This window comes from Varanus komodoensis, unplaced genomic scaffold (genome assembly GCF_004798865.1).
Source record: "Varanus komodoensis strain SLA01 unplaced genomic scaffold, ASM479886v1 scaffold15, whole genome shotgun sequence".
Taxonomy (NCBI): domain Eukaryota; kingdom Metazoa; phylum Chordata; class Lepidosauria; order Squamata; family Varanidae; genus Varanus; species Varanus komodoensis.
In genome coordinates, this window is record NW_025335440.1 from 9,068,153 (window position 1) to 9,084,678 (window position 16,526).

The 16,526-nt window shown below is 47.2% G+C and overlaps 1 protein-coding gene across 2 annotated transcripts in view; it reads right to left on the bottom strand.

Annotated features, from left to right (window-relative positions):
- The window catches only part of LOC123020993 (mitogen-activated protein kinase kinase kinase 3-like), a 103,913-nt gene that overhangs the window by 36,818 nt on the left and 50,569 nt on the right, over nt 1–16,526 (bottom strand). For both annotated transcript variants that reach the window (XM_044425338.1, XM_044425337.1), the window contains exon 3: nt 9,561–9,670. In XM_044425338.1, coding sequence (XP_044281273.1) covers nt 9,561–9,670 — 110 coding nt within the window. The remainder of the gene's footprint in view (nt 1–9,560; nt 9,671–16,526) is intronic.

A 16,526-nucleotide genomic window follows, 5' to 3' on the forward strand; every position in this document is an offset into this window, starting at 1 on the left:
AAGTGTAATACAGATGTGCCAGCTGCAGAAACATGAGACTTGCACGTCACGCGTCCCTTGCTCTGCAGAGCAGACGCACACGGCCCCCCCCCCCAAGGTCCGACACCGTTTCTGCTGAGCATAACAACCACCCCGTTTAAGAACAACTTGTTGCTGGAAATGGACAAAACACTTGTATAAAACAGCCCCAGAAGAGGGGGGGAAATAATGACTGCATCCTTTTTCTCCAGAACTGAAACAATAACAACAACAGTGACCTCCTCTGGCCCGGCGCCAAAGAAAACAGACCAGCCGCCTCACAGAACAGCACTTGGCCGGTGAGGAGAGAAATACGAGTGAGCCAGATGCTCCAGAAAAATTCTGCTGGGATCCAGCTTCCCCCACACTCCAGTACTAAGTGCTAGAAAAACAGCTATTGGAGCAAGAGGCCCAAAGAAAAAGCAGAGTGTTGGGAAGGGCAAACAAAACACCGAAAACACAAACAACCGAGCTGTGTGCGTTTTGCATCACTGGCCCTTTCCTTTTCCTGGAAATGGATGGATTCTGGTCGATAAGCATAGTAAAATCTCGCTCCAACGTTTCTGCACAACCAAAACAAACTCCGGATAGGCACTGCCAGCCTCCCCAACTGGTTGTCGTCGTTGTTGTCCGGTGCCATCAGGTTGTTGCTGACTTATGCCTTACCTTGCAGAGCGTGGCTGAGGCAGGCTAGGAGACAGGTCCTACACATCTGAAAGAAGACGGCTGGGAAAGGCCAGGCCCTGCAGGAGATGGGTCAGAGGCAGGCCAGGGGGAGCTTGGCTCCCAGAGGGTTTCTGTTATGGGATCGAGGCTGCAATCCCTTGCATGCATGCCTTGGGGCAGTCCTCACCAAACTCAGTGGGGTTAACTCTTAAGCAGAGATGTCTAGAACTGCAAAGCTGCACAGAATAGCAGAGGTCACGCCAGATTCCCGTGATTCCCAAGAGGAGAAATTAGCAGGTCTCAAGTGCACCGTCTGCATTCTTTCAGAGAGCTGTGTGCCTACCCACCATTAACTGGGAGGTGGAGAGCGTGTGTCAAGGCCAACGTTTCCGAAGTGCAAAAGTTGCCCAGGGCATGATCGTCCTAGACGCCAAATCCCTCCCTCCATGCAAGTATCAGTGAGAATTTGAACCCAGATTCTCCTGTCATTGCCCAATACTCTAACACGGGGCAGGCAACATTAGCTTGCATGACCCCCTCCCCTTTTGCGAAACCCACCACTGCCGAATCAGCTGTTGAAATTCAGCAGAGCATTAGCAAAAAGGGGGTGATTTTTTTGTTCTTTGGAAACAAATCAAGCTGTCACGGACATTTGGGGGAGTGGGGAGGGGTGCAGCCCCCTGGTATGTCCTGGTGCAAGGAAATTGGGCTTCCCAGATGTTGCTCGGCCCTGCTTTAATTGCCAGGATCATAACCTCGCTAAATGATTGGTCAATGAAGGTGAATCATATGGATTTTAACCCATTAGCAAAATACTGCATACTAATAACAAAACCATCATTGCAGATAAAAAAGAGCTTCTGCTGTTTTTACGATGATTCATGTCTGTGTCACAGCAGCTGCCTATCCTAGAAAAGGCACTTCTGTGGAAACAGAGAGATGCTTCATTAGATGCCAACCACAGTTTTCATAAATGCCTGTATTAAAAATAATGACCTTTTTCTTAATTGCCTGGCTGGGGGGACACTTGTATAGAAGATCAAATGACTTTTGTTCAACAAACTACCGAAGCCCCGCCAAGCACGGCATCAAACTGGGTCTCGATGGATCCCAGGTTATGCAGGCCAAGTCTTCTCCAACCCGGCTCCCTTCAGGTGTGATTGTGGAATCCTGGGAGTTGTAGTCCAACACATCTAGAGGGCAACCGGTTGGGAAAGGCAGAAATAGCCCTCTTTCTTGAAAAACAAACTATTATCTTTACTCCCTTCCCTATTTCTGTATGGAAAAGAGGAACCATGGATGAATGCCGCGGGGCATTTAATTAGTTACTGGGGCCTACTGGTGTTAGACTGAGTCTGAGTGGATCTTTTTAATGCACATTTTTTGTTTTTATTTGGTTTTAAGTTTTGTATTGTCCAAACATGAATAAAAGACAAATAAATATTGTATTTGTATGATGTTTTAATCGTTTTTAAAATGTTGTATACCTCCCAGAGAGCTTTGGCTCCTGCGCAGTATAGAAATCAAATAAATAAATAAAACTAAGGCTACATCAAATGCATGATGGATGATGCAAAAGCTTATACAGGGGCTACAAGAGTAGGAAAAGCTGCCTTACTCCGGGTCAAATCACTAGTTCGCCAGGGCTGATCTTCTCTAATCTGACTAGAAGCGTTTCTCCAAGATCTCAGACCACGACCTGAGGGTACCCACTCTTAGATCTTCTGGCTGGGACAGAATCTGGGACCTCCCATCATGCAAAGCAGCAGCTCTGCCCTCAAACTTGCATGCAAACTGCAACTACTCTGAGTGGAAAGAATGAGTACAGATGTTTTCTTGAATATGTCTGTCTACAGAACCACTTTCCCATCCAGCGCTGCTCTTGGCCGATCGTCTCCTTCCTCCAAGGGGCATCACTGAGGCACGAACAGGGCTTGCAAAGGCCTTGCCAGAGAACCGCTTCGGAGGGTGTGTGGCAAGCCCAGCTGCTGGTACACAGGGCAATTAGAAATGTACCCAGACATGCTGTCCAGGCCAGAACATCTTGTTAAAACGTCATGAAATTCCATCATTGGGCAAGAACGGCCACATCTCACAGAAAACTCTGGAAGACTTGGGTGTAGGTCTGAACTTGTTTCTCAAAAGCGTTTAGCAGGAGAGCTGACCTTTGCATGCATCTCTCAACGCTGAGGGGTGGGTGGGTTTGCCAGTCATATAGGTTAGGGCAGATACGGTGAGTTCATGGCTTAGAGAGAGAAGACGTGTGGCAAAACTGCTAGTTCAATGGGATGGGGGTAGGGATCACATACACGGGACATGTGCCCAATAAACAAGACAAACAGATGTAAAGACAGGCGGAAGTGGCTGTTTCTTGCACAGCTGGAGAGATTCAGAATGTACAGCGTTTTGGCTGCACAATCCAATACACATTCCATGGGAGTATGTCCCACTGAATTCAGTGGGGTGTACTTCTAAAGAGATATGTCCAAAGTCACACTGTTACTCTCACTTTTAATTTACCCCAAATCCCCACTCCTATCCAAGACAGGAAATGTTCATAAATGAATTGCTTAGAAATCGATTCTTATTTTTTACCAATCTGGAAATCAGCTGAAACTGCAAGTTCGATTGACTAAAGCTGCTTCTTTACTCCTGTCACAGCCATAAAGGTCAGAACCCCTGACCTGCTTTGTGACTTATCCCTGATAATGTTCAGGGGGAAAGACTATCCTTGAGAAAATGACACCAATAGAAAGATTTCAAACAGGTAACCTGCCACCTCGCGCTGCAGCCCTGCACCTCATTTCAAAAGCCCTCTGCAAGCCATCAGTTCAGAAAGACCTCTAGCAGGAACCATCTGCATTTGGGTCCAACCTTCCTTACCTACACACCCAGAAGGAGACCACCAAGAGAAGACAGGGGGAAGTTCTTGCTTTGGGCCTAAGTCAGAATCAAGGGCAGACATGGCTGAGCACTCACAAGAGCCCCTGCCTTTGCGCCTCCTCCTCTCCAACTTGGGTGGTTGTGCATCCTCTTTTACAGGGAACATTCCTCTGTTTGGTCTGAAGGCACTCAAGGCAACTGCCACGTTGGACTAAGCAGCTCCAGGCTGGCCTGAGCTTGGAGGGGAGACTACCTGGGAACCACCTGGAGTCTCACAAGGGGGGAAAGGGGGATATGAATATAAATTAATACATGGAAGGGCTCTTGCCAAATTGTAGCTTAATGCCGAAGAACCCAACCAGGGTCAGCACCCAGGGCAGGCCTAGCTGGGCTCCGGCAGGGGCCCACTGGGAGGAGTCCCTCCGGATGTATCCCTGCTCTTCTCCAGGGCAAGCCTGCTGCTCTTGCGCCCTCGCTCTGGCCCAGACCACAGCGAGGATGGAAGGGGAGCAGGAGATGCCATGCCCGCCTGCCCGTGGCTCTCTCCCTCCAGGCAGCAGGTGGCACAGCCAGTGCGCCCTGCGCAGGGAGCCTCAAAGGCCTGGAGCCAGCCCTGGCTGACCATGCCCTGGCACCCTGCGACATTTATTCATCTCCACTCTTCATATGCAGGCCTGGGAAGTGGTGGTCACCCATTTGGGTGGGTGTAAAAGGAGACTGGACAGATTCACGGAGGAGGAGGAAGCAGTCAATGGCTTCTAGACTTGCTGGCTGGGGCTTGGGCAGGTGGAGATCTTGCACCTGTCCTGCTGGAGGGATCCTCAGACAGCTGCTTTCCCACCGTGGCAATGAACTGGATGGACCATTGGTCTGATCCCGCAGGGCTTTTCTTATGCCCTTCCGTGTGCAGCTGCCTTTGTGAATATGGTTTCCTTTGGGCAAGAAAAGGACTGGTGCCAAGCCCCTCCCTCCCCCCTTTCCTCTCCTGCTCTGCTGGGGGAAAACCTCGCAAATAAGCCAGGCTCCGAAAGGTGCATCTTGAAACAGCTGCTGTTACACCCTGGAAGGACTCTTGCAGCAGCTGAACCCCATCTGGTGCACCCCAGAGGTGCTGGACTGCAATTTCCTTGTGTTCAGACATTGTGGCCATTCCGTAAGACCATTGAGATTGGCTGAGGAGCCTTCATCAGCCCACAGAAAGAACAGAGAAAGCCAAATCAGCACCTGAGTCGCAGGGAGAAGATGGATGCCTCCATCCCATGAGAGAGAAAACCGCAGCTTTAATGTATGCTTCATGCCCGCCCCCCCGCCTCTGGGGTGTGTGTGTGTATGAGAAATAGAGAGCGAGAGAGACGGACACCAACAAAATTTCTTCTTAAATTTCACGGAAGATTTCAGCAGGAGGACAGGACGCAGCCACACTGCCTGGTTTAGATTAGGAGAAATATTGGAAAATCCGAAAAACAACAACAATGCAGCTCTGAATGAGGTGAATCATGACTTCATGCCGCATTCCCTGAAGAAATGGCTGCTGCTTGCAATAAAAAATGGAGTGTGCCATTAAAATGGCAAAAAAGTGACAGAAAGGAGCTGGCTGTTTTCTCCATGTGGCTCTCGGTAGACACACAGCCCGATCAGACCCGATTGTGCGGTGCGTCATGGAACAGCCCGTGATGCAAGGAGGGACTGGCTATGGATGACCCTCCACTTTGACTGAGGTCGGAAGCAAGAGTGAAGTAAGAGAGGGGCAGCTTGCAGGCAAGACAGAGAGGAGACGGCAATCCTGTCGTTTTCACGGCGTCTCGGCAGGGCCTGAGTGTGAATTCCACACACAGCAACTGGAGGAAGGAGCCATTCGCTGTGTGCTTATTTTGGTTGCCAAGCAACTGCTGAAGCCAGATGAAATACAGATGAAATAGTGCTGAAATCAGATGTTGGCTGAAGCAAAGAATCGTATTTGATATCCCTTTACTTCAATCCAGAGATTTCCACTATGAATCTAAGTGCCCCTCACTGACGAGGCTTCCGAGTACTTGATCACTACAGCGATGACTTAAGCTCCATCCCCTTCTGACAACGTTGCCCTTCCTTCTTGTGTTTTTCCTGTCATAGTGCAAGACAGTCCATGCTGAAAATGCTCAGGTCTTCCAAAGAAAAAATAAAGAGGAGAGGGGAAGATGTGGGCGTATACTAAGCTTGGAAGGGGTGTGGGAGGCAAATATTCAAGCAACGGTGGTAAATACAGGCAAGGTTTAACCTTGGGAAACGAAAACGAAGGAATGTGTTGTAGCCTTGGTAAAGAAAGCCTTCAATTCACAAATAAATTCTTACATTCAGATTGTTCTCAGATGGTTCCAAGATGGTCCCTGCCACACGCGGTCTCCGCCCGTCCTTTTCCCTAAAATGTTAATCCCCCCACAAGCCAGCAAAAGCCTTGCTGGGTCATCTGACACCACTCCAGCTGTTTGGGAGCTGTCGTAGTTGCTGAACATCTTGGATCATTTTCAGCACAAGCTGCTGCGAGCGTCCGGTTCAGCTAGAAGAGCCATTCCACCCTGAAGGACACACATCAAAAGTGATGGATGCCGAGCTTCAGCTTCCATCAACAAGGAGCGTCACTTTGGTACCGACTTTTCCTGGCATGGGATTTCTCAAGTGGGGGAAGAGGGTCACAGTGCCGTCTTTACTCAATGTACCACAAGGATGTCTGCTCAACAGCTGAAGCTCAAGCCCCCGTAAAACGCACTCGAGAAGCTACCTTAGAAGTCGAAATTGGGACCCATTTCACATACCTCAGCTCAGTCATCACTTCAAAGGGAGGCTGCAGCCAAGAAATCAGAAGACGTCTGAGACTTGGAAGGGCAGCAATGGGGGGACAAGAACAGATCATCAAGTGTAAAGACATTTCGGTAGTAACCAAGGTCAAGATCATCCACACCACTGTATTCCCAGTCACTATGTCTGGATGTGAAAGCTGGACACTGATGAAAGCCGACAGAAAGAAGATCGATGCGTTCAGAACATGGTGCTGAACGAGCGCTTTGTGAATACCGTGGACTGACAGAAAGACAAACAAGTCAAGCCAGAATTTCCCTAGAAGCAAAAATGGCCAAACTGAGGCTGTCATACTTTGGCACCTCATGAGAAGGCAAAACTCCCTGGAAAAGACAATAACGTTAGAGAAAAATGAAGGTAGAAGACATAAGGGAAGCCCAAATATGAGATGGATGGACCTAGTCGAGGAAGTTGCTACGAACTCGGGAGAGCTGAATGGAGCTGTCACGGGCAGGACATCTTGGAGGGCTTTCCTTCTCGGGGTTGCCATGAGATGACTTGATGGCCGACGACGACGAAGACGACGACGACAACAACAACAAGCCTTAGATTGAGGCAGAACACATGCCTCCTTGGATCAGGATTGCCTACCATAACCCTTGGAGGCTCTCCACAGCCACTTCACTCAACCAGGCATTTTGTACCACATTTCCCAGAAGTCCCGACCACTGGCCATGATGGCTGGGACTGATGGGAGTTGAAGACTAGAACGTTGGAAGGCACCAGGTTGGGGAAATTTGCTCTAGGGTTCTCAGGCAGAGAGATCTTTCCCACCAGCTGCTTCACTGCTTTATCTAGAGATGCCGGGACCTGCACTTGGGACCAACCGCATGCACAGCATGTGATCCACCCTGAACTTTGGTCCTCAACATTCATTTCCATGCACCTCTCGCAGCATCCTCCTTGCTCGGTTGCTAAATAATTCTCCTGACAAGACACCATTGCTCAGTTGCTACCTCACCAAATCATTGCAAAGAATCGGCTGCATAGCAGCCCACCCAGAGCCTTGGCGTTTTCATTCACTTTATTTAAAACATTTCCTGGCCTTCCATTTCATCCTCACAACACCAACCCTGTGAGGTAGGTTAGGCTGAGAGTGAGGGACTGGCCCCAAGTTACCCAGGGAGCCCATGGCCAAATGGGGACTAGAACCCGGACCTCCGAGGTCCCCAGCCCAACAGCCTCACCACTACACCACACTGCACCTCACTGTCTCTAGCAGCTTCCACTAAAGGCAGTTTCTGAAGAACTCAGAGAGGCAATGACAATTTCTCCACTTCATCTTCGCAACAGCCCCCGAGATGTAGGCCTGGTTGACAGACTCAGAATGCTAGAGTTGGGAGCGGCAGAAGGCCAATGGATCCAACCTCCTGCTGGTGCAGGTCACTAAGTTACACCATCCCACTCAGATGCCTTCTGAATATCTCCGGCAAGGGAGAGCTCACAACTTCCCAATGTAATAGATTCCACTGTCGTACTGCTCTGACAGTGCACAAATTCTTCCTGGTGTGTCTAGTCTAAATCTGGTTTCTTTTAACGCATGTCCTGCACTCAGGAATGGATGAGAAGAGATCTTGTCCTTCCCCTCTGTGGCAGCCTTTCAGGTACTTGTGGTGCGCTATCATCTTTCCCCTCCGTCTTCTCGAGGCTAAACATGTCCAGTTCTCTCAATCTCTCCTCACAGAGCAGTGTTTCCAACCCCTGGATCATCCTTGCTGCCCTCCTCTGGACCCTTTCCAGCTTGTCCACATCTTTCTTAAACGTAGGTGTCCAGAACTGGACACAGGACTCCAGGTGAGGTCTGACTAATGTTGAATATAGGGGAACTAATATTTCACATGTTTTGGAAGTGGTGCTTCTGTTAATGCAGGTAAAATAGCATTTGTGCTTTTTGCAGCTGCATCACACGGTCGGCTCATATTTAGCCGATATGTGATCGACAACCAGCCCAAGATCCTTCTCATCTGCAGCACTGCTGAGCCGGTGCAATTCATTTCCTAAAGTGGAGGACTTGACATTTGTCCCTCCTGAACTTCATTCTATTGCTCTCTGCCCAGCATTCTGGCCTACTGAGATCAAGGCTAACTCCATGTGTTCTCCGTGGCTAAGAGGAAGCGCTGCACTTCCCCTGCCTCAAATCTTTTGCTCCCCCCGTGACACCACACTGGCTCCCGCACCTGGTAGCCCAGTGTGCCCTCTGCAGGAAGACGGCGCCACGCTTACTCTAGGGAAGAATCTGCCATGAACTAATCTTGCAGGACAGAGGTGGGGAAACCCTTTGCAGAGCTGCTTCCATGCAGAGCGGACAGCTGGGCCGATGGCCCAAATCCAGACAAATCAGCTTCGTATGTTAATACAGCCTCCCCCAAAGTGGTGCCTTCCAGAAGTTTTAGATTACAACTCCCTTTGTGGGAGCTGCATCTGGAGGGCACCAAGTGAGAAGAGCTGTTACCAGATGGGTCTCCTCTTGGTGATTTTGCTCTCTCAGCACCTTTAGGCAATGCAGCCGCTCTCTTCCTAGGGTATGTTGTAGCCTGGATTTTGGAAGGGCTGGTCTTGGCAAGACGTTGGCTCTAGATGTCTCCCGTGGTCCCTTCTTTCTCTACAATTCCATCCATAAAGCCAAAATGACTCATCTTGCCTTTCAAAAGGAAAGTGAGCAATCTTCCCTCTGCCCATGCAGGCTTCCCCTGCAATTGTCCCCCAGTGCATCTCTGCAACAGGAGATTAAGCCTAGTTCTGGGAAAGGAGGCCAGGAGAAAGAGGAGAAGTGGCAGGTATTAATGAGCCCTCCCTCCCACGGATCACCCCACGCGAATGTGTCCAGCCCCACTCCCTGTTCTCTCAGGACACAGAAGACTGGAAAGTCATGTTTGTCAAAGCAATGCCTGATCTGGTTCTGATCCAAGACAAAATTCACTTCTCCCTGATAGACCAAAACCACTTTTGACTGCAACTTTACAGGTTGCTCAAATAAGCTACCCAAGTTGCCATGATTCCAGGAAAGGACATTAGGAACAGATGCCAGTTAATATTATGTTTCTCACGTAATTCCAGGGCAGTGCAATTCTGCAGCCAAGAACAAATTGCAAGCTGTTTTGAGCTGCACAACAAACGCTCTGCGTACTGCAGAAGGGATTCCGGGAACCATTGCTCACCTGTTTGCTGGAATGGACATGGTTTTTGTTCCGGTTGCTGTCGAGGAGACCTCCACATTTGCCCAAGGCTGCAAGATCTTTCATGATAGAGTTGAGCGCCTCTTCTTCATCTGCAAAGGAAGTAAGTAAAAACATGAACCGTCTGCAGCCTTTGAGACTGAGGATTGTCTTGTCTGAATCCTTCCAAGCCTCACGCATTACATTCTGCAGCACTTTTAGGTGATGTGCTTTCTTCTCAAGATTGGAAATTGGCCCAAAGACTGTTCTCAGGAAGGACAGGACGGAGGTCCTATGGAGACATTTGTCATCATTAGCAGGAAGGAAGTCCCTCAGTTCCACACGGTTTACCTAGTTTCTAGAGCATGTGCTCTAGAAAAGGGAATTCAAAGAGGGATGCTTCACTGCCTTCTAAAAAAAACTAAAAACTGCTCTGTGGGTCTGTGTGTCAATCTGGGAAATTTCTAGACTTATATAAATCTCTCTCTCTCTCTCTCTCTCTCTCTCTCTCTCTCTCTCTCTCTGTGTGTGTGTGTGTGTGTGTGTGTGTGAGAGAGAGAGAGAGAGAGAGAGAGAGAGAGAGAGAGAGAGAGAGAGAATATATAGTATAAATATATATATGGAGTGGTGACAGGAAAATGGAATTTCCTCACTCCTTTTATGGTGATGGTTTGTCATGAGAAGACTTCTGCAAGCATAGAAAAGAGAAAGTTATTCCTCTAAGGCCAGGAGTTTATTTATTTTTCATTTCTATTTAATGACACAAACTTGTAAACTGTTTTCCAATAAAAATTATGGAAGAAATTAACATGATAGCAATAAAATAATCAGTGCTTAATAAAATGAAAACTATGTATTAAGAATTGGTTTGATGATTTTACTATTTATAAACTGTCCAGAGGGGCCTGTGGGCTATGAGGAGACATATAAATTTAATAAATAAATGAACTGGCTGAGCCACACCTGAGAGGAAGCCTGAGGTGGGTCTTTAACTGATGCCCAGGGATCTGGAAAAGATGCTCCATTCTGGCATGCCTCAATGGAGAGCATCATTAATACCTCAGATGTTCAGCTCCAAGGATCATGTTCCCCAGCAAGGATGTAAGGAGTGAGGTAATCCTAAAGATATATTCCCCTCCCTTTCTTGCTGGAATAGGGCAGTCAAGTCCTCTCATTGTGAAACGTAGGAAAAAATAATTTTTCTGTCACAATTGCCCCAGACAAGAGAAGGGGGATCTCCCCACCAACTTGGGAGTGGAGGTCACAACCACACTGATCAAACATGCGTGTTTCTGGTCTGCGTGGAAACACCATCCTTCCGCCTCCACTTTTACTCTCTGAGTTCTAGGAAACAACACGTGTTTACAAAGCACTATCTTCTACCAAGGTACAACATGAGTCTATTTAACCCAGTTTCTGAGAGGCAGCAGAGCTCTTTCCCAATGCTGCTACCTGAAACCAGGCACATCATGGGTTGAATGTGGGGTTTTGTATAGGCCGTGTGGTTGGATTTTGTTTGGTCTGCACTTTTTAAAGACACTAGCCTTTTTAAAGACACTTCCCAGACAAACAGGTGGGCTGGAACACAGCTTCCTATTTTTTAATTTTGCTGAATATTGCAGTGCAGTTCTTGGCTCAAGAAATGTATCAAAGTGCATATAAAGCTATGCATTTTAAGTTCAAATGCCTGGAAAACATATTGAAACATAATGAACATGGTGTGTGTGTTTAAAGTCACAGATTTTATGCCAAAATGGGCAAAACAGACTAATGAAACAGACCCAGATGAGAATGGGAGTATTCTCTCCATCCCATCCCCACTGCAGAATATGAAGTCTACCACTGAGCATGGGCATTTTTGCCCCAAATCATTAAATTTCTGCAAAAAACTGATTCTGCAATTTAAACATTATTTATATCCCACCTTTTTTAAAAAACTGGAACTTAAGGTGGCTTAGACAACATTTAAAAACAGAGTAAAAGAATAAAACACATTAAATAGAATGAAAACATTATTATAAGACAAAACAGGATCATTTACAGGCCAAAGGCTTTCTTGAAAACAGTGTTGCCTGCCAGCAAAAGGACAACCCAGAAAGTGCAAAGCTGGCCTCCTTTGGGAAGGAGCTGCCCAGCCTGGGAGCAGCCACCAAAAAGTCCCTGCCTTGCATCAAAACACGTGCCTTTTGGTCTCACAAGAAGGGCCTCTACAGCATGCTTTTATGGGGGAAAGCATTTTTCCAATCGTCCAGTCCAAGCTGTATATAGGGCATTATAAGTCATTCGGCGCCAGGTAAAGACCTTTTTATTTAAACATCATTTGAATTGTTAAAACATATGATCTGGCCAGGGCAACTTCTTCTTCCTTCTCTTTCTCCTCCTATATTTTTATTTACTTAATTTATACTGATAATTTTAATCTTATATTTGTAAATCAATGTATTTTTTGTATTTTGTATTTAATGGTAATTTATTATGTGCTATTGTATTTCATTGTATTTTATCGTGTTGTAAGCCGCCCCGAGGTTTCGGCAAGGGGCGGCATAGAAATGTAATAATAATAATAATAATAATAATAATAATAATAATAATAATAATAGGTCATATTCATGACCACCACTTTGAATTCGAAACAAAACCAGAGAGATAGCTGGTAAAGCTGGTGTAACAAGCGGGACACGTGCTCCCTGTAACCAGCCTAGTCAAGAGTTTGGCTGCAGTATTCTGGATTAGCAAAAGTTTCTGAACAGTTTTGAAAGGCAGCCCACAGGCAAGCACGTTACAGCCATCCAAACTGTATGAAGTTGTGTGTCACTATGGCCTGCTCAGGGAACGTAGACGTGCATTTTCCCGGCTTATTCTGTACAACTAATACTGATTCCAAAATTTAGGTATGCAAAGAATTTGGACTTGAGGGGAGGAAATGGTTAGAGGGCTGGGCCCAGCATTTTGGGCAAAGCCAACTCAAGAGCAGGGACAAGAAAATTGTAATAATATATAAGAAACAAAGGCAACCAAGGGGCCTTCCCTTTCAATACTGGAAATTCTTGTTCTATCCTTCCCTTATATCTGAACATTTGTGCATAAGGACTAGGAAACTTTTATTAAAATAAAAGGTTAGGTCCACAAGGTACATTTTTCACAGCCTACAAAATCCAACACACGCAGCAACCCCCAAATATATGTTATCGCATGCAGGCCCTAAAATACTGCCACAGACAAAGTTATAAAAGTATGAAGAGAAAGAGGGGTTACAGCAAGTCCTTCACCTGACAGCTTTCTCCTGATTCTAGAATCTGCACAAGAAATGTGCAATTTACTGCTCTGATTACTGGTTTAGCCTTCCATTCTCTGTCCCCCTCCACAAGTTTCTTTGATTTAAAGAGTAATACATATGTTCGTATATTTATAAGAGCACCTTCCATTTTATCATCCAGAAACATTTTTAAATTGCTCCAAAACCATTCTTGGGGATGCGGTCAGGGGTCCTTGTGATGCTGGGACATTAAAAGCCAGATTTTGCTGCTAACTTGTACTGCTAGGTTTTTAAAGCAAAACTCTGGAGACAGAAAGCCAAGACAAGGATGCAGGGATATTCCATAATCGTGCTCTACAAGTATTGTCTTGGTTGCTTCAGGTGTCGGGAAGCCTCAATGGCAGCTGCAACAAGGATGACCAGCTTCAGTCAGGAAAGACCTTTGAACCTCAGCAGTTTTATTGAAAGATCGCCCAAGACTCCTGCAGTTACTTAGGACAGCATGCTCCCGGGTAGTGGTTCTCACCGCCAACTACAAATTTTTAGAAGGTACACAGAGTGCTTTATGTATGTATTTATTTATTTATGTATTTATTTATTTATTTATTTATTTATGGATTTATAGCCTGCCTTTTCCCTACAAAGGGCTCAAGGCAGCTTACTTCATTCCCCTCCTCCATCTTATCCCCACAACAACAACCCTGTGAGGTAGGTTGGGCTGAGAGTCTGTGAGTGGCCCAGAGTCACCCAGTTGGCTCCATGGCTGAGCGGGGACTCGAACCCAGATCCTCTGAGTCCCAGTCCCATGCTCTTAACCACTACGCCACACTGGCTTTATAGATTCTGAGTCACATGGGCCCAGCAGCTGGGCAGTTGATGATGAAATAAGGTGATCACAGTGAGGAGGAGGAGGAGGAAGGTCTGCAGAGGGGGCTCAATACAATGGCATTTGACTGGAGGAGATTAACATAACCATCACTGAGGGAGACTCTGGCACGCAAATAAGGGAGATTGCAATGCTTAAACCTGGTTGCCTTATCAGTTATTACTATTGCAAAAACAAGAGCCCTGGCAGCTTCTTGGGGAAGCTATCAGGTCCCACCTTACTCTAAGCAAATGCTAAACAGGGTCCTGATGGGTCCGACACAACTTCCTTCGCCACTAACAACAAACCTGGCTTGGAATTGTTGGGTGCTCCCTGAGAAAGGGGTGCAGGCACTCTACAACACAAAGTCACATAAGCAACCCTTTTCTGCCAGGGTTTATCTGAATGTTACCAACAACAGACAGTGTCTTAACTGATCTGTAAATGCATGAACTTTCTTCCACAGGGTGAGCTAAGAAGATACTAAAAAGCTGCATCAGGGGTCATCTCCCTGCTGCCCACGTTTTGAATCCAAAAAGCATTTCTGCTTCCAGGAAAGCCCTTCCTCCAGTCTTTGTCAACAGAAATAGACAGGATGCCTCTTCAGACAAGCCTATTTGTGAGCCTTGTAAACAAGAAATCTTGTTTGTTAAACATCCAAGGATGATGCTCAGTTCCTAGTCCCTCTAAAACCAAAACAAGCGAGGGGGCAGGGGACACAGCTGCAATCCAGATTCAAAGAGAAGGCACAACTGCTTGCAAAGTTGTCATTCACACAGCTTTAAAGGTATTGAGTCAGAGCTGACATTTCCCAGCTAGTGTTAATCACTGCACTTCCTGGGATCTCCTGGAAAGGCTTCCCTAGAAGGGCGGGAGCGGTTGAGCCGCCAGCCCAGCCGGTCCCCTCCAGGCCCAAACCAGGGCCTCGTAACTGGGAAGACGATCAGGTCTGAGCTGGACGCCTCCTGAGAATTCCTTTCAGAACAAGCAAAGCACGTTGCAGAGGACTTGTAGGAAGAGCGCGGTAGCCTTTTGGAACAAATGGCTGATGGAGGACAGAAATTCTTATTTGACCAAGAAAGTCTGTGGGAAAAGAGCCTATTTGCCAGAGCTGCTGAATCCCTTAGAAAAGGGAAGTAACAACAGGGGTATAGACAGCTTCCAGCTGTTAGGGCATCTGGACACACGGACGGGGCAGCAGTGTGGGAGAACGGAGCGGGCAGTCTTCTCTAGCAGGAACAACCTGCCAAAGTTCCCCATCTCCCTGACCCTTCTGTACCTCGCCCTCCAACTTGGTTTCAAAAATCCCTCAAGTTAGCTCCATCCCACCTGGTGCCTTCTGCCCATATCGGGCTACAACTCCCAGAATCCCCGGCCATGGGAGTTGTAGTCCAACATATACAGAAGGCATGATGCAGAAGTCTCCTCTGAGTATTCTGGGGGTGGAAGGGATTTTTTGCATTAGGCAATCAGCTTGCAAAATGCAGTTTTTTCTTGCCATGAAATTTAGAATGGTTTCTGGTCTTTGGGTTACGTCAATGCTTGCTACTGGATTCAGTGAGTCAAAACTGCTTATAGAGTTTTTATTTTTTTAATATGGGAAGCAGTAGATAAATCTATTAAATAAAATACATACGTAGCAGAATGTTCTCTCCAAACGCCCAATGAGAAGCTGAGAGAGTAAAAGCTAGAAATGAAATCCAGAGATCAGAGTATTTGGGCGAAGAATGAAGAACACACAGCAGCTTCACATGGTTCATACCAGAAACAAGCATTCCGTCAAGGACTGAGCCCTCATATGCCAGAAGCGTGGTACAAAGTAAAGAGAGCAAGAGCAGGTGAGCTTCCAACTACTCCAAAAAGCAACAACATCCACACAAGAACAGAAGGATTGCTGTGCTGTGCCAGGCTAGGCAAAGCATCCTCCTAACCTAGCAAACTGTTTCCAACAGGGGCTAGCCATACTTTTCCCAGAAGCCTTCAAGTAAAGCAAGGCGGTGAAAGCCATCCACTGCAGTCCCTTCCCAGGATTTGCTATACGGGGCACACTATTCCTGAAAGTGGAGGTTTCCTAAGCTGCTGGCAGAATTATCTTCTAAGCTTTTGTTCGATCTCTCAACATTGATCTGCGGTAGCAGCCATCACCGCAAGCACTGCTGAAGGATCAGGACTTGCTGGTCATAAAACCAACCCACATAATCCAGCGGGAAACCAACATACGAAGGTGGGTGTTTGTGTCAGCCCGACTCTCAGCCCAATCTACCCCACATTGTTCTTGTGAGGATAAGATGGAGAGGAGCAAGCGGAAAGTTCTTTGGGAGGAAAGATGGCAGGATGTAAATGTAATACAAAAATAAATTTCCAAAGGGGCCTGCATGCTGGAGATCCCGCTTGCCTAGCCTGACTTAAAAGAGCAGGTCAACAGGTGGCCATGGTGTTGACTATCTCCAGTAGCCAACCAGCCTCCCTGCCCACTACCAAAATCTCTGAGCTCTCAGCTTTATTGGAGCAGGGAGAACAGCGGCCTGGAGGGGCCACAGGAGGGGAGGCACAGGAGGCTGCAGGCGGGAAAATCATTGTTGTTAGTCGCAAGGTCACGTCCGACCCATCGTGGCCCCACGGACAACACTCCTCCAGGCCCCCCTGTCCTCCACCATCCCCCGGAGTCCACCCAAGCTCACACCAACTGCTTCAGTGACTCCATCCAGCCACCTCATCCTCTGCCGTCCCCTCCTTCTTTTGCCATCTATTGTTCCCAGCATTAGGCTCTTCTCCAGGGAGTCCTTCCTTCTCATAAGGAGGCCAAAGCATTTGAGTTTCATCTTCAGTATCTGGCCTTCTAAAGAGC